The 17,965-nt window shown below is 42.5% G+C and overlaps 2 protein-coding genes across 2 annotated transcripts in view; both read right to left on the minus strand.

Annotated features, from left to right (window-relative positions):
• Nucleotides 1–9,536, minus strand: part of LOC123991591 (gamma-aminobutyric acid receptor subunit rho-2-like) — a 32,086-nt gene extending 22,550 nt beyond the window's left edge. Inside the window, exons 1-2 of the mRNA XM_046293217.1 lie at nucleotides 9,193–9,536; nucleotides 7,604–7,713 (exon numbers count right to left, since the gene is read on the minus strand). Of these exons, the coding sequence (XP_046149173.1) occupies nucleotides 7,604–7,713; nucleotides 9,193–9,314 (232 nt within the window). The 5' untranslated portion in view covers nucleotides 9,315–9,536. The remainder of the gene's footprint in view (nucleotides 1–7,603; nucleotides 7,714–9,192) is intronic.
• A 474-nt stretch (nucleotides 9,537–10,010) lies between these two features.
• Nucleotides 10,011–17,965, minus strand: part of LOC123990657 (ubiquitin-conjugating enzyme E2 J1-like) — a 47,171-nt gene continuing 39,216 nt past the window's right edge. Inside the window, 3 exon segments of the mRNA XM_046291378.1 lie at nucleotides 10,011–11,436; nucleotides 11,438–11,512; nucleotides 17,719–17,835. Coding sequence (XP_046147334.1) covers nucleotides 11,227–11,436; nucleotides 11,438–11,512; nucleotides 17,719–17,835 — 402 coding nt within the window. The 3' untranslated portion in view covers nucleotides 10,011–11,226.

Below are 17,965 nucleotides of genomic sequence, written 5' to 3' on the forward strand. Positions count from 1 at the left end.
TACTGTACTCGATACCATCTACTGTATGCTGCTCTGTACCATCACTCATTCATATATCCTTATGTACATGTTCCTTATCCCCTTACACTGTGTATAAGACAGTAGTTTTGGAATTGTTAGTTAGATTACTTGTTGGTTATCACTGCATTGTCGGAACTAGAAGCACAAGCATTTCGCTACACTCGCATTAACATCTGCTAACCATGTGTATGTGACAAATAAAATTTGATTTGATTTGATTTGATTTATAATACACTGATGAGTGACTTACATAATAAGGAGTCAAAGAAGATCAAGATGTAGGATTTAAGGTAAACATTAAACAATTCCATAGGAAAGAAAACAACTTTACAGGGATTGGGTTGGCCAGATTGAAGTACTTGGCCAACCCACCTCAGTTCACTTTAACTCCTGATGAGTACCAGGGTTATAGACACAAGAATGGCACTGAGAACTTAGCTGATTTTAATGGCTGAAAGGTAATCGTTAATGTGACTGACTTAGGTTTGGAAGTACAGGAGACAATTCTTAACCTCACAGAACCTATAACTGATGTAGGATGGGCTCGTACCAGCATAGGACGCATACGACAGAAACTACCAGAAGGGGTGGTAAGGCACTTGCGCCCCGGGGTTATTGGTCCAACCAGTTCGAGTTAGTCATCAGAGGCCAGTTATAGGAGGCCAAAGTAGCACAGGAGGAGTTTTGACCAGCTTTGAGTAGCTTTGTCTAGATGGATGCTATTTGCAATCCTCAGGGATGTTACAGATTAATACAAAGCTATGAATCAAATAGGTGAAGACTTTACCACTACGTTCTTTTGGTGGTTGACAATAAATACAAACGTGGATTGGATTAATGACATCTATTATAATCAACAGGGATTCGTGAATGATACTGGGGATGCAGTAAAGGGGTTCTCTGACCAATTATCCGCCACCTCCCTCATGACCTGGTAAAATAGACTGACTCTCGATATGTTAATTGGCAGAAAAGGGCGAGGTATGTAGAATGATTGGGGTTAATTGCTGTACGTTTATTTTTTAATAACACAGCTCCAGAAGGATCAGTGACCAAGGCGCTGGCTGGTTTAACCACATTAGCTCATGAATTAGCAGAGAACTCTGGGGTGGATAATGCTCAAACAAATTGGTTTGATAGTGTGTTTGGGAAATGGAAAAATGTCATAATCACTGTGTTGTGGGCAACTTTCACCTGTATGATTGTTTTGGTTCTGTGTGGATGTTGTTTGATTCCGTGTATGAGAGGTCTGATTACCAGGACTCTGGTGAGGTCAATAACGCAACAGATGGTGAGGTATGGACTGATTCCGAGCTCCGGCCAGTGGGATGGCGAATACAGGCCTCCAGGCCTAGGAAATGGCTCCATTTCTTTTAACTACTAGGAGCTAATGTTGGATGAGACTATTTTTTATCTTTTAAGACCTTTAAGATCTTTACGTTTTTTTAATGAAGATTGTAATAAAAATCCTAACAGGAAGTGTTAGGATACCTAATGTAGGCCTATAACAGTCATTGATGGATAGGAATGAAAATACATATATTGGTTTTGTGAGGTTGATTTTGAGTGACATTGATAATATTAATAAAAATAAATGTGTACGTTTTTGTAATTAATGTTTAGGCAATAATTAAAAGTATTCCACCCTGTCACTGTATAACATATGGAAATGTGTTTGAATCAAATCAAATCAAATCAAATCAAATTTTATTTGTCACATACACATGGTTAGCAGATGTTAATGCGAGTGTAGCGAAATGCTTGTGCTTCTAGTTCCGACAATGCAGTGATAACCAACAAGTAATCTAACTAACAATTCCAAAACTACTGTCTTAAGGATAAGGATATATGAATGAGTGATGGTACAGAGCAGCATACAGTAGATGGTATCGAGTACAGTATATACATATGAGATGAGTGTGTAGACAAAGTAAACAAAGTGGCATAGTTAAAGTGGCTAGTGATACATGTGTTACATAAGGATGCAGTCGATGATGTAGAGTACAGTATATACATATGCATATGAGATGAATAATGTAGGGTAAGTAACATTATATAAGGTAGCATTGTTTAAAGTGGCTAGTGATATATTTACATCATTTCCCATCAATTCCCATTATTAAAATGGCTGGAGTTGGGTCAGTGTCAATGACAGTGTGTTCATAGCAGACAAGGAACTGTGGCAGACAACTTATGACCACTGTGAATCTGATAACAGGGAAGGAGGTCTCCCACCCAGAGAGGGGAGAAACCGTGGGGCTTGCAATAGGTTGTGTAACATATGGCAGGATATGATAAGCAATTTATTGGTCTGGATTATTCTTGTATACAATTGATGTATCAGTGTGTATTATTTAGTCATTAAGGGTGGATTGTTAATGGGATTTATCTGTTAATTGAATGATTAGAATATTCCACCCTGAAACCATATAATTGTATGGAATTGATTAGAATGTATAAAATTATAATCAATAAATGTGTAGTTCTAGTCAGAATTAGGGTAAAACAATATAGCTAATGTTTATGTCTTTATAGTGTCTTAAAAACAGACTGTCTGAGCAGAATTTGGTGCCGACCTTGGCTAGGGGCCACTGAGAGATTTGGGAAAGGACAGGGAGTGATTCTCACTGTCCCTAATCTTTGTCGGCTGGGTAGCAGGACAGTGTGTGCATACCTACTGTTTGTGTGCAAATGTATGTGCATATTAATTCTGTTTGTGTGCAAGAGTATGTGCGTAAGGAGCCAGTATAAAATGACTGGTTTTGTACAACTAACCAGCGCTCTCGTAAATAAACTTTCTGACTATCGTAGTTGGGCCTCCGTCTGATTCATTTCAACCAGTTTCTTACAAATTCTGGGTTTCAGGCTGAGTAGTCAATTGAATTGGGTTTATGAACATTGAGAACATAATTCTCATAACAGTTATTGACTGTATGTTTGTTTATGTGTAACTCTTGTGTTGATGTTTTTGTCGCACTGCTTTGCTTTATCGTGGCCAGGTCGCAGCTGTAAATGAGAACTTGTTCTCAACTGGCCTACCTGGTTAAATAAAGGTAAGAAAAAAAATTATGAGACTTTTCCCGAAGCCACTCCTATGTTGTCTTGGCTGTGTGCTTAGGGTCATTGTCCTGTTGGATGGTGAACCTTCGTCCCCAGTCTGAGGTCCTGAACGCTCTGGAGCAGGCTTTCATCAAGGATCTCTCTGTACTCACGTCTGTTAATCTTTTCCTCAATCCTGACTAGTCTCACAGTCCCTGCCGCTGAAAGAAATCCCCAAAGCATGATTCTGACACCACCATGCTTCACCGTAGGGATGGGCCACGTTTCCTCCAGACGTGACGCTTGGCATTCAGGCCAAACAGTTCAATCTTGGTTACATCAGACCATAGAATCTTGTTTCTCATGGTCTGAGTCCTTTAGGTGCCTTTTGGCAAACTCCAAGCGGGCTATCATGTGCATTTTACTGAACTCTGGAGCTCTGTCAGAGTGATCATCGGGTTCTTGGTCACCTCCTGATCAAGGCCTTTCTCCCCTGATTGCTCAGCCTGCTCTAGAAAGAGTCTTGGTGGTTCCAAACTTCTTCCATTTAAGAATGATGGAGGCCACTGTGTTCTTGGGGACCTTCAATGCTGCAGAAATGTTTTGGTACCCTTCGCCAGATCTGCGCCTCAACACAATACGGTCTCGGAGCTCTACGGACAATAACTCTACCTACATGTACATATTGCCTCAATACCGGTGCCCCCTGACATTGACTCTGTACTGGTACCCCCTGTATAAAGCCCCGCTATTGTTATTTACTGCTGCTGTTTAATTATTTGTTATTTTTATGTCTTACTTTTTTGTTGTATTTTCTTAAAACTGCGTTGTTGGCTTGTAAGTAAGCATTTCATGGTAAGACCTACTACACCTGTTGTATTCGGCGCATGTGACAAATACAATTTGATTTGAATTCCTTCGACCTCATGGCTTGGTTTTTGCTCTGACATGCACTGCCAACTGTGGGACCTTATATAGACAGGTGTGTGCCTTTCCAAATCATGTCAATTTAATTTACCACAGGTGGACTCCAAGTTGTAGAAACATGTCAAGGATGATCAAAGGATACAGGATACACCTGAGCTCAATTTAGAGTCTCATAGCGAAGGGTCTGAATACTTAAGTAAATAAAGTATCTGTTTTTTATTTGTAATACATTTGCAAAAAATTAAAATAAACTATTTTCGCTTTGTCATTATGGGGTATTGTGTGTAGATTGTTTTGCAATCTATATATTTAATACATTTTTCTATAAAGCTCTAACTTAACAAAATGTGGAAAAGGTCAAGGGGTCAGAATACTTTCCGAAGGCACTGTATTTCAAGCTACAAGTATCACAGATCAGATCACAGGAGGTTGATGGCACCTTATTTGGGGAGAGAGTCCTTGTGGTAAGGACTGGAGCGGAATTTGTGGAATGGTATCAAATGCATTATACATGGCTTGCAGGTGTTTGATGCCATTCCATTTTCTCAGTTCCAGTTATTATTATGAGCTGTTCTCCCCTCAGCAGCCTCCACTGAATTTGATGTCTGATTTAAATAGATAGAAATTCAAGTGTTGCATGTGGCGGTCATATAATGTCTAGAAGAGACATATACAGTATGCTGAATGAAAAATAGCCCATATCTATTTCACCTAATAACACTGGAGTGCTCCCCTTTGCATGGATTAGCAACTCTAAATCTACTATTGGTTATCACTGGCCAGATCACTAACCTAAGCCCATGCATTAGACACTGCTGCTCACTCCTGAAAGAAATCCGATTGATGGGATGGCTTTGGCGGATGTTCTTCGAAATCATAGGAATGAAATGGGGGGGATGCAAAAACCATAATGCAAATTTGATTAATCTGTGTAATGCAAATGTGATTAAGCCATGAAAGGTCTATATACTTCTCAGGTGGGTTTTATACCCGATGGAAGATTATTATTATTTTTCAAATACTTCCGTTTATAGGTGAAAACAGCAAAGTGGAACTTGATGTACTGTATGACAAATATGATATTCACTACAACAGAAAAATATTTGTCTCAATATCCTAACATTGTTTAGATGGTGGATTCTAAACCAGAAACTAACCAGAAACGTCCAACGATCTGCAAAATTGAATATTCCTGGTGATTTTATGCAGACAACTTGCATGGATATAAAAGTTAATCTTCTTTTGTCTGCTATTTATAAAAGTTTAAATGGTTATTGAGCAGCAGGGTGCTTCCCTACAGTCTTAACCTGAAACACATGGGAACAGCTCTAACCTTTATGCTGGGGATATTTGAAGGCTTATCCCCATAAAGGCCTTCCCACCTGCAGAGCACTGTATGCATAATGTAAAATCTCACACACTCATTGTCTCAGAAAAAACATCCACAGAAACGACATTTGCACAGTCCTAATTCTAACCAAACAATTAACTTTTCTCTCTGTGAAAATGCCTGTTCTTTGTGATAACAATGTCACACAAAGCTGTTTATTATGAGCAATGGGACAATGCAGTTGCTCCTTCACAGTGGGATTTCTCCACCCCAGTGTGGAGAGAAACCCCCTGCTGGCATGTCACAGCGTCACACAGTCAGATAACATTCCTCCAACGAGTGGGAAGCAGTAGTGTAAGAGGCTTTCATTAGCAACACTGTACGGCCGCTTCCTTTTGTAGCTAGGGAAGAAAACACAGCTACCACTACACATCACCCAAATGAATAGCGTTTTTACAGACGGTGCTTACACGGGATGCTTACACGAGTCAGCTTTTCAAAATGTTTGTATGAGACAGACTTTTAGAATCTCCCAAAGCGCTCTCTTCCAGGACACAAGGCTGTGTGTCCCACTCACAGATAGATTTTTTAAAATTATGTAGGACCCAGAAATATTTTAATTTGAAACACGCCATATTGCTGAACGGGGCTGAATGGCACCAAACAAAATCGCTAAAGATCATGGTGAAAGCAATACCTTTTTTAACTAACCTACTGTTCTATCTGTGGTGAAAATGGCTGTAACTAGCATCGGATCATATTCGATTAAATGATGTAGCCAATTTCATCCTGCCTGAAAGAGTCAACCAGTCTCCTCGTAGCCTGCCGGCCCATGATTGGTCTGTGTCAGCACGTGGTCCGGTGTGAGGATAAATGTAATAGTTAGAATGGGTCACTATTTAATTAAATATCTCGATTCATAGAAAACTTGAAAAATAATTCACAGTGGGGATCGAACTTGATCATAATGACCCATTTGTCAAGCCCAAAACAGGAGACTACATTATTTTGGTTTGGCCGTTCTGGCTATTGCAATTTAAATAGGCTTTCTAGGGCAGACCAGGGCTTTTGGCACAGCTAGGTGGCTACGCAGTAGTCACCCAGCAGAGCTTGTGATTGACTTCACACTCCAGACCAGAAACTGGGGTCCTGTTATTGATATGAAAAGTCTACTAATGAACATTGATGTCATTTTCTTTGTTTGACATCCTTCAGAACTAAACTGGTGCATGGTAAACTGAAACTTCTGTACTTTTTCGATACTAGAACATGAAAAATGGTTCAGTACTAGAATTTTTGTTACTTTCGGTACTTCTGTCAAATGTGTCTCAGGGATCAATCCTGTGCCTGCTCCATGCTCCACTTATTCATTGCTAGCCTGCACTTGGAGTCTGAGCTTCTCCCCACTCCTGCTGAACAGAAGTTAACACACTTGAATAATGCGACACGCATCCAGAAATGTTGAAACTGTTAATTACTGTTCGCAAAACAATGTCCATACTGGTAGCTTCCAGCTTTGGGCACATCAGTTCAAAGTCTAGTTTTGATTTATATTTGTTTTAAGATGTCAACTAACGTGACTTCAATGTGAAATCAACAAAAAATGTTACCATGTCTTTGGATTTATATTAAAAGTTCACAAAGTGAAAAAAAGACAATGTCCTGTTGATGACTTTCTGCTCATCCAATCACTTTCCCACGTTTATTCAACATCATTACGTAGACGTTTTGTGGTTGAAATTATGTGGAAACAATGTTGATTCAACCAGTTTTTATCCAGTAGGAACATTCCTTGCTAGCTGATCCTGGCAGTTAATTGATTCATTAATGCCACTAACTGATTGTTCAGAGAGACTAGAAACATCTGATTGCCCAAGGAGAACAAACATGGAAACACTGCTGTGGCCCTGGAGGAACAGTTTAGCACCCCTGATTTGAACAGTGATATCAGTGCCCCTTCTCCAGGCCTAATACCTCTAGAGCTGGGATGGGCGACTTTGTTGGGGGTGAGGGCCACAAAAAATCTGAACTCATCATGAGGGGCCAGAGTGGCTCGCGGGTCTGCGTACCCACATCTCTGACCACACATGCAGTCAGAGTCTGCCCTAGCCTTTTGGAGGCCTTAAGCGAAATTGTATTGTGCCCCCCCCCCCCAGTCCCACCTTGCGAGGTTGATCCTACAAAAGAGAGGGCACAGACAGGCCGCCAGTTGCCCAAACCTGCTCTAGAGGGCACTGAAGTCTACTTTTGTAACATCAGCCAATTAGTTTAGACCTATGTCCTTACCTGCAAAGGCTGGTCTCATGGTAAAATCATGGTCATCAACTCGCAGCAGGTGGTCTGTCTTCACCTTGTGAGATTTGGTGTTATCAACTATCTTTTTTCCAGTCAGTGGACTACAAAAGAAAACAGCAATCAATACTTCTGAAAAGATTGGCAGATAACAGTGTAAAGTTTCCATTTACTCCTTACAGAGAAGCATACAAACACCTTTAAAATGACCCTCAAACCACAACAGTGAGATGATGAAAGGAACCGAACGATTAGGAGTAAGAACACAGACTTTACAACATAAGTGTTTGTGTGTGTGTGTAGTGCATGCCCTCAAATAATCAAGAGAAACCTACTATGCTTTGCTGTCAAGGTGGTCTTATCTTACCCCTTTGTGGTATGTTTGTTAGTTGAGGATAACATGGGTTGAAGTTTGTTCCCATACTCTGTATTTATTATGTTCCTTGGATATAAAGCTCAGTGAAGACAGGGCAAACTCTGTTCCAAATAGACCCCCAAACGACTTAATTTACGCGTTTATGCGCGCCTATGCCAGTTTCAACGACAATTATTGAACGCGTGGGGGCTGGCTAATTAAACCACCACACAACCACTTTTACCAGGATAGCGTTTGCAGTGTATCCAGGCACCGGCAGGCACGCTTGGTGTGATTGTGATTTTGACCAATTAATAGTGAAACGCACGGTTCATGTTAGGGGTCGATTCGGAATTGTAATCCTATACTTTGTAATGGACAAAAATGTATCATGTTATAACTCAATATGCAAGAATAACAGACATTGGTGGGCTACTTGTAATACAGCGAGGGAGCCTGAGAACCGGCTGGAGAACCCAGTTCATCCGTTGTCACCATGGGACTGTTAAATCTTGCAGATTACATTAACATGTTCTGCCCTTACTGTATTTCAAGTGAACTTGACAGCGTTGTGTCATTAAACAGCCTCACATGTGGATCGCCTCTCATTTCACAGATAAGATTATAAATAATGACAGAACACATCATGGGTCATCTGAAGCAGAGCACAGCCCAACCGACCGTGAAGTATGATGCAGAATAATGATGCAAGGTTCAAATTAATTGTATGGATGATGAAACTTGCAGATAGGGATGATTCATGACATCTCTGCGTAGACAGGGTCCACCCATTACATCCTTCCCATCAATGCGCACTGCGCTCTGGATCATCTTTACGCACCGGCATGGTTTACCCGTTGCGCAATCCCCATCGAGCCCAAACCACCCTTAGGCTAATACTTACATAGTCTCAGTGTCAACGACTATAACTGGTTTTGCATTACTGACACCGGCCATCAATGATTGGAACGTGACAAATTGAATCGAATAAATATTAAAATCAAACGGAACGCAAGGGTCCGTCTACAAGTGCAGAATTTAACCAAAGAAAGAGGGTCATGTCATGATGACCCCCAGTTGCTTTAACTTGCAAATTAAAGAGTGAACGTGCAAATGAAACAAGAACATAACGGGGAGATGGGAAGAAAGTAACATGTGGCGAATGTAACACGCCCATTTTCTCCTATTTGGATGAACTGTCAAAAAGGGTAAGGATCCAGGTACTTACGCGCCATGCTTGTGAGATTCTACCGCCCCGGACCACCTCCTTTTCCGACTTTTGTGCTTTCGGCATTCCCCGATAAGTATCAAGCAAAAAATTAAAAACAGGAACTTAATATAATAAGGCATTATGTGTGAAACTCAAAAGTCGTCGAGTGAGTGAAGAAATTCCTTTAATCGACGAACGCAATGGTTTGAGCATTGTAGCGTATTCTGATCTAAAGCAGAACATGTGTGGTAACATGCATTGTAGTGAGGCAGTGTGTCTGTTGATTAAGTAACAACGACAGATATGTTTACGACTCCAAGCGGCTTCTCCCGCTTATTGCTCCCTGATTGGTCCACAGCGGTTGGTTTCAACGCACTCCAAACCAAGGCACCGCGCGCGCAGCTTCAGCAGCAGCCCTGTTTTAGCTACAGTATAATGACATGACCACATTCCAGGGCATCCTCGATCAAGTGACGTAACTTACTCCGAATTCGCACAGCTTTCTGGGCACTTTCGAAAACCAAAAAGTGTATATATATATAGATCCTGTGCTTAATTAATGTTTCTGCAACAACTGGAGAAGCTCTTAGCATATACTGATAATGTAAAAGGCCTTGGAATCAAGTCTCATATCAACAGCAAGTGCATATCCTAAGAATACAGATTTGAGAGAACACATACTGGATGGTGTAACCTGACCCTTTTGTATGCACATATCAAATATATTCTAAAATCTTCAGATCACTTAATGGTGATCTGTGTGGCGATGGATAACTAAGTGTTACTTTGTCATCCACCAGGATCTAGAAAATAAATAAATAACATTACAGAATCTGTTAACTGTGACACATGAACATTTATTTTTTTATTCAAGGCATTTATTTTCTGATACAATGTTCATATGTAGCATTCAAACACAGTCAAACGATGGATAGATGTGTGAATGCAATCTTAAGACATTAAGATGTCTGCAATGGATTCAGTATTCACATGAACAAAGCTGTTATACATGGCTCAAATATCATGAGAACACAATTTAGAGAGAGGACTTACTCTGGACATTTTATTTTCCTTGAAGTACAATTTAACCACAATATTTAAATTGCTTTGCATTAGTCCCCAATCCATTTCTAAAGTCATACAGCCTCTTTCTTGTATAATCTCCCTTTCTGAAGCGCTTGTGTTGACAATGGTTTATTGCCTCATCCCTGTCTCACTATCTTTGGACCCAATCAGTGATAACTCCAGGTATGAACAGCATGAAATTGTCAAGAGAGCAGAAACAAACTGACACTCAGGCTAAGATTGACAGACGTATGTGTATAGTTGGCTGCACTGTATCTGCTGCCGCCAAAGTAGACACCACCGGAGAAATGGCTAACCAATGAAAATGTCAATGGCGTAACATTTGAGCAGAAATAATTAGGACCTTATCTTTATACAATTTATTATGCATATTGATTCCCTGTGCACAATTAATTATTTGAGACAAACAAATCAATGTAATAGTCTTCATTGTTTACAAGTCATATGATACAGCATTAACTTGTTTAAATGAGAGCAAGCAGCAGTCCATGATAAACAGTTGCCTGACAAAATTAAAAGTAGAGATACAGGCCGTATTCATAAAGCACCTCAGGAGTACAGATCTATTTTTTTTATTTTAGATCATAATGAATTATATTATATGGACATGGGGGACCTGATCCTAGATCAGCACTCCTACTCAGACATTTTGTGAATACAGCCCAAAGTGTGTGTTCTATAAAGGTTTGGACCTATCTTTAAAATGTGGTACAGTTTAGAGTCAATTCAAAGTAATAAAAGACACCTTAGAGGTGGACCACATCCTACACAGGAATGCAGGCTACCCTCATTGTAAAGCAAGCCCCCTTTACTTAGTGGGAGAAACAGTCACCAAGGCTATGCCTAACCCTCTATGAACAGAAGGTTTTCCAGGGCTCTAGGCTGGCAATGTAAAGAGATAAAGTCAGTTTGTTGCCAGCTAGGGTGTCATGGTCTGGTGGTCTGGGGAAGTTCAGGTCAGTTTCATCACAGCTCGTAGTCAAACTTGTACTCGTTGGTCAGGTAGATCCTGCGGAAGATGAGGGCAGCCAGGAGCAGGGCGAGCACCATGATGAGCACCACAGAGCCTGTGTGGCTGGCGTCCTGAGGGGGGTGGGGGGTGGCGGTGTGGGGGAAGGCAGGGAAGGTGGGCCTGCTGGGGGGCTCTCTCTGGTGCTGCTGGGCCCGGCGCTGGCGGGGGGCTGAGAGAACGGCTGCTTGGGGCTGTGGGACATGGCTCGTCCTCACTGGCAGCTGGAGCCGCCTCAGCCTGCTGGGAGCACAGCATAGCATACACAGGATCAGACTGTGGTCCAACATACACAGTACGAATAAATACACACATTCCGTTCAACATGGTGCACACGTGCATGCAGACACACACCCACAATACAAGAACCCAAACACGTGCATACAACAGTTACACACACACACACACACTTTACGAATACACAGACACTACACACACAACCATGCTTAGGGCTTTAGTGCATTCAGAAAGTATTCGGACCCCTCAACTTTACACATTTTGTTACGTTACAGCCTTATTCAAAAATTGATTAAATTATTTTTTCCCCTAATCAATCTATGTTTTTCAGCGGCAGGGACTGGGGGACTAGTCAGGATCGAGGCAAAGATTAACAGAGCAAAGTACAGAGAGATCCTTGATGAAAAATTGCTCCAGAGTGCTCTGGACTTCAGACTGAGGCGAAGGTTCACCTTCCAACAGCACAACGACCCTAAGCAAACAGCCAAGACAACGCAGGAGTGGTTTCGGGACAAGTCTCTAAATGTCCTTGAGTGGCCCAGCCAGAGCCTGGACTTGAACCTGATCGAGCATCTCTGGAGGCCTGAAAATTGCTGTGCAGTAACACTCCCCATCCAACCTGACAGAGCTTGAGAGGATCTGCAGAGAAGAATAGGAGAAACTCCCCAAATACAGGTGTGCCAAACTTGTAGCATCATACCCAAGAAGACTCGAGGCTGTAATCACTGCCAAAGGTACTTCAACAAAGTACTGAGTAAAGGGTATTAATACTTACGCAAATGTGATATTTCCCTTTAAAACATGTTTAGATTTTTTTATGTGGTAATGTGTGTGGACTGAGGAGGGAACACAATTGAATCCATTTTAGAATAAGGCTGGAACGTAACAAAATGTGGAAAAAGTCAAGGGGTCTGAATAGTTTCCGAAGCACTGTATACACTATGAATCTGCTTGGGACTAACTGCCCTTGTAGGGCAGTCAAACCAACACAGTTGAATTTAATAAAAATGCTAAAGTCGGTCATTTTAAGGGGGAACTCTTTAAAGCAGCAATAGGGTACAGCTCAGGTTTTACAGAAAGCTGAATCTTACTCCTAATTAGGGGATGGCTGCAGGACAGGGAGGGCTGTCATGCAGAGAGAGCCATTGGGACAGAGCAGGAAGCTGTAATCCTGTCTACATCACTCTGTTCAGTTTGATAAAGGAAGAGGAAGACAGGCAGTGACGACGCAGTTAATGGGTGGGATAATCCCAGAACCAGAATGATCTATTCTATTTCTATAGGGGTGAAGTTGGTCGGTCCCTCTCCCGGCCAAAGGTTATATCGGTCGTTTATTACTGCGTCCAGCAGCAGATGGCAAGTACATTTTTTTCCTGTCCCTCTCTCAGGTCAGTTCAGACAGATTTAATCCCAATCTACATAGCCTCTTTCTAGTATGAAGAGACATACCCACACTCATTTTACCATGATTGGAAATGGCCATGTTTTCCTGTCATATTTTTTATTTATTTTTTATAATACATTATAAATTATGTTGCACACTAATTAGGCTCCCAAACATTTAATGGGTCTAGCAACCAACGTTTTGGCACGCAGAAGAAGGCATTGCATGCTGAAATGTTGGTTGCTAGACACATTCAATGTCTTGGAGCATAATTAGCAACTTTTTTCTTTTTCTTTTTTACAGTTTACTATCCTTCAGTCAGCACCTAAATCAAATTAGTATTATCTCATGCGCCGAATACAACAGGTGTAGGTAGACCTTACAGTGAAAGTAATATATATATATATATATAAAATAATTAAGGAGCAACAATAAAATAACAATAACAAGGCTATATACAGGGGGTTACGGTACAGAGTCAATGTGCGAGGGCACTGGTTAGTCGAGGTAATTAAGAAAATATGTACATGTAGGTAGAGGTACAATGACTATGCATAGACAATAAACAGAGTAGCAGCAGTGTAAAAATCGGTGGGGGGGGCAATGCAAATAGTCCGGGTAGTCATTTGATTAAATGTTCAAGAGTCTTATGGCTTGGGGGTAGAAGCTGTTAAGAAGCTTTTTTGACCTAGACTCGGCGCTCCAGTATCGCTTGCCGTGCGGTAGCAGAGAGAACATTATATGACTAGTGTGGCTGGAGTCCTTGGCAGTTTTTTGGGCCTTCCTCTGACACCGCCTGGTATAGAGGTCGTGGATGGCAGGAAGCTTGGCCCCAGTGATGTACTGGGCCATATGCACTACCCTCTGTAGTACCTTGCCGTCAGAGACCGTGCAGTTGCCATACCAGGCAGTGATGCAATCAGTCAAGATGCTCTTGATGATGCAACTGTTGAACTTTTTGAGGATCTGAGGACCCATGCCAAATCTTTTCAGTCTCCTGAGGGGGAATGGGCGTTGTCGTGCCCTCTTCACGATTGTCTTGGAACTTGAAGCTCTCAACCTGCTCCACTGCAGCCCTGTCGATGAGAATGGGGGTGTGCTCGGTCCTCCTTTTTCTGTAGTCCACAATCATCTCATTTGTCAAGATCACGTTGAGGGAGAGGTTGTTATCCTGGCACCACACTGCCAGGTCTCTGACCTCCTCCCTATAGGCTGTCTCATCGTTGTCAATGATCAGGCCTACCTCTGTTGTGTTGCCGGCAAACGTAATGATGGTGTTGGAGTCGTGCTTGGCAATAAAGTCATGGGTGAACAGGGAGTACAGCTCTACACAACATTTTTGGGCACGAGTCAGCTTATGTCTTTTACTAAAATAATACATTTATAACGATGATATCCAGCTATAATCGGTTTATAAGAAAACACCTATCACAGTTATCTTTAATGTTGTCATAGGTGACTGCTAGACAGTGGCATCATGCCTCATTGACACGGAGTTGGAGAACCCTGGAGAAGCTGTAGGGTCAGAGAGTCGCCTGCACCGTCATCATACAATATTACCCACCGAGCCATTAAACACAGTGATTTAAAATGGGATGTTCACTGAGTGAGTGACAGTGGCTGATGTTGTGGCTCCGCTGTGCTACATTACATAAAGCACTATGAGAGATGAAGGATGATTTACGGGATAACAACATTGCCATATTCTCCCTTTTATCCTCTGTTCTGGAGCCCAGGGACCCCCCGCCGCTCCTTTCTATACCTCTCATAATTCACTTTTTTCTATTTAATGGTTCGAGAATAATACAGATGACGTTACCGGAGAAAATAGACTTTAAGACGTCTTCTGCGACAAGGCACAATAATCGTGTGCAACCATGGCAACCTCATCTATGGCAAATAAATGAATACTCCCCCAACATAGCAAATATCTTCAGTATATAGTTATTTCTCCACCCATGTACACTACCTTAAAGTTTGGGGTCACTTAGAAATGTCCTTGTTTTTGAAGGAAAAGCACATTTTTTTGTCGAGTAAAATAACATAAAAATGGTCAGAAATACAGTGTAGACATTATGACTATTGTAGCTGGAAACAGCAGATTTTTTATGGAATATCTACATAGGCCCATTATCAGCAACCATCACTCCTGTGTTCCAATGGCAAGTTGTGTTAGCTAATCCAATTTGATAATTTTAAAAGGCTAATTGATCATTAGAAATCCCTTTTGCAATTATGTAAATGTATCATTATGTATCAAGTATATTAGAGTGTCTAGTTTGAGAAACAGATGACTCACAAGTAAAAAATTTTTTTTATTTTATTTCACCAGGTAGGCTAGTTGAGAACAAGTTCTCATTTGCAACTGCGACCTGGCCAAGATAAAGCATAGCAGTGTGAACAGACAACACAGAGTTACACATGGAGTAAACAAGTCAATAATACAGTAGAAAAAAGGAGAGTCTATATACATTGTGTGCAAAAGGCATGAGGAGGTAGGCGAAATAATTAAAAATGTTCAGATTAACACTGGAGTGATAAATGATCAGATGGTCATGTACAGGTAGAGATATTGGTGTGCAAAAGAGCAGAAAATAAAATAAATAAAAACAGTATGGGGATGAGGTAGGTAAAAATGGGTGGGCTATTTACCGATAGACTATGTACAGCGGCAGCGATCGGTTAGCTGCTCAGATAGCAGATGTTTGAAGTTGGTGAGGGAGATAAAGGTCTCCAACTTCAGCGATTTTTGCAATTCGTTCCAGTCACAGGCAGCAGAGAACTGGAACGAAAGACAGCCAAATGAGGTGTTGGCTTTAGGGATGATCAGTGAGATACACCTGCTGGAGCGCGTGTTACGGGTGGGTGTTGCCCTCGTGACCAGCGAACTGAGATAAGGCGGAGCTTTACCTAGCATGGACTTGTAGATGACCTGGAGCCAGTGGGTCTGGCGAAAAATATGTAGCGAGGGCCAGCCGACTAGAGCATACAGGTCGCAGTGGTGGGTGGTATAAGGTGCTTTAGTGACAAAACGGATGGCACTGTGATAAACTGCATCCAGTTTGCTAAGTAGAGTGTTGGAAGCAATTTTGTAGATGACATCGCCGAAGTCGAGGATCGGTAGGATAGTCAGTTTTACTAGGGTAAGTTTGGCAGCGTGAGTGAAGGAGGCTTTGTTGCGGAATAGAAAGCCGACTCTTGATTTGATTCTCGATTGGAGATGTTTGATATGAGTCTGGAAGGAGAGTTTACAGTCTAACCAGACACCTAGGTACTTATAGATGTCCACATATTCAAGGTCGGAAACATCCAGGGTGGTGATGCTGGTCAGGCGTGCGGGTGCAGGCAGCGAACGGTTGAAAAGCATGCATTTGGTTTTACTAGCGTATAAGAGCAGTTGGAGGCCTCGGAAGGAGTGTTGTATGGCATTGAATCTCGTTTGGAGGTTAGATAGCACAGTGTCCAATGACGGGCCGGAAGTATATAGAATGGTGTCGTCTGCGTAGAGGTGGATCAGGGAATCGCCCGCAGCAAGAGCAACATCATTAATATATACAGAGAAAAGAGTCAGCCCGAGAATTGAACCCTGTGGCACCTCCATAGAGACTGCCAGAGGACCGGACAGCATGCCCTCCGATTTGACACACTGAACTCTGTCTGCAAAGTAATTGGTGAACCAGGCAAGGCAGTCATCCGAAAAACTGAGGCTACGGAGTCTGCCGATAAGAATATGGTGATTGACAGAGTCGAAAGCCTTGGCAAGGTCGATGAAGATGGCTGCACAGTACTGTCTTTTATCGATGGCGGTTATGATATCGTTTAGTACCTTGAGCGTGGCTGAGGTGCACCCGTGACCGGCTCGGAAACCAGATTGCACAGCGGAGAAGGTACGGTGGGATTCGAGATGGTCAGTGACCTGTTTGTTGACTTGGCTTTCAAAGACCTTAGATAGGCAGGGCAGGATGGATATAGGTCTGTAACAGTTTGGGTCCAGGGTGTCTCCCCCTTTGAAGAGGGGGATGACTGCGGCAGCTTTCCAATCCTTGGGGATCTCAGACGATATGAAAGAGAGGTTGAACAGGCTGGTAATAGGGGTTGCGACAATGGCGGCGGATAGTTTCAGAAATAGAGGGTCCAGATTGTCAAGCCCAGCTGATTTGTACGGGTCCAGGTTTTGCAGCCCTTTCAGAACATCTGCTATCTGGATTTGGGTAAAGGAGAACCTGGAGAGGCTTGGGCGAGTAGCTGCGGGGGGGGGGGCGGAGCTGTTGGCCGAGGTTGGAGTAGCCAGGCGGAAGGCATGGCCAGCCGTTGAGAAATGCTTGTTGAGGATTTCGATAATCATGGGTTTATCGGTGGTGACCGTGTTACCTAGCCTCAGTGCAGTGGGCAGCTGGGAGGAGGTGCTCTTGACAGTGTCCCAGAACTTTTTGGAGTTGGAGCTACAGGATGCAAACTTCTGCCTGAAGAAGCTGGCCTTAGCTTTCCTGACTGCGTGTATTGGTTCCTGACTTCCCTGAACAGTTGCATTTTGCGGGGACTATTCGATGCTATTGCAGTCCGCCACAGGATGTTTTTGTGCTGGTCGAGGGCAGTCAGATCTGGAGTGAACCAAGGGCTATATCTGTTCTTAGTTCTGCATTTTTTGAACGGAGCATGCTTATATAAAATGGTCCACAACTGGCAGCTTCATTAAATAGTATCCGCAAAACACCAGTCTCAACGTCAACAGTGAAGAGGTGATTCCGGGATGCTGGCCTTCTAAGGCAGCTGGATCTCTCAGTCCATCACAACCTAGCTAGCATAACCCTGGTGGTGTTAGTCTCACCTGCTCAGCGTGGGTCTCTTCATCCTCCTGTCCCACCGAGGTGGACGTCTCTCCCCGGGGGTCTGTGGGGGGCTCGCTCTCTGCCCCTGTGCTCTCACTGGCCTGCCTGGCTTCTGCCTTCAGGAAGCAACACACAGGAAATGGCTGCGGTCACCCACAATGTTTTCAAATCAAATTGTAATGGTCATATACACATGTTACGGTTGTAGTGAAATGCTTGCGTTTCTAGCTCCAACAGTGCAGTAAT

This window comes from Oncorhynchus gorbuscha, linkage group LG12 (assembly GCF_021184085.1).
Source record: "Oncorhynchus gorbuscha isolate QuinsamMale2020 ecotype Even-year linkage group LG12, OgorEven_v1.0, whole genome shotgun sequence".
Taxonomy (NCBI): Eukaryota; Metazoa; Chordata; class Actinopteri; order Salmoniformes; family Salmonidae; genus Oncorhynchus; species Oncorhynchus gorbuscha.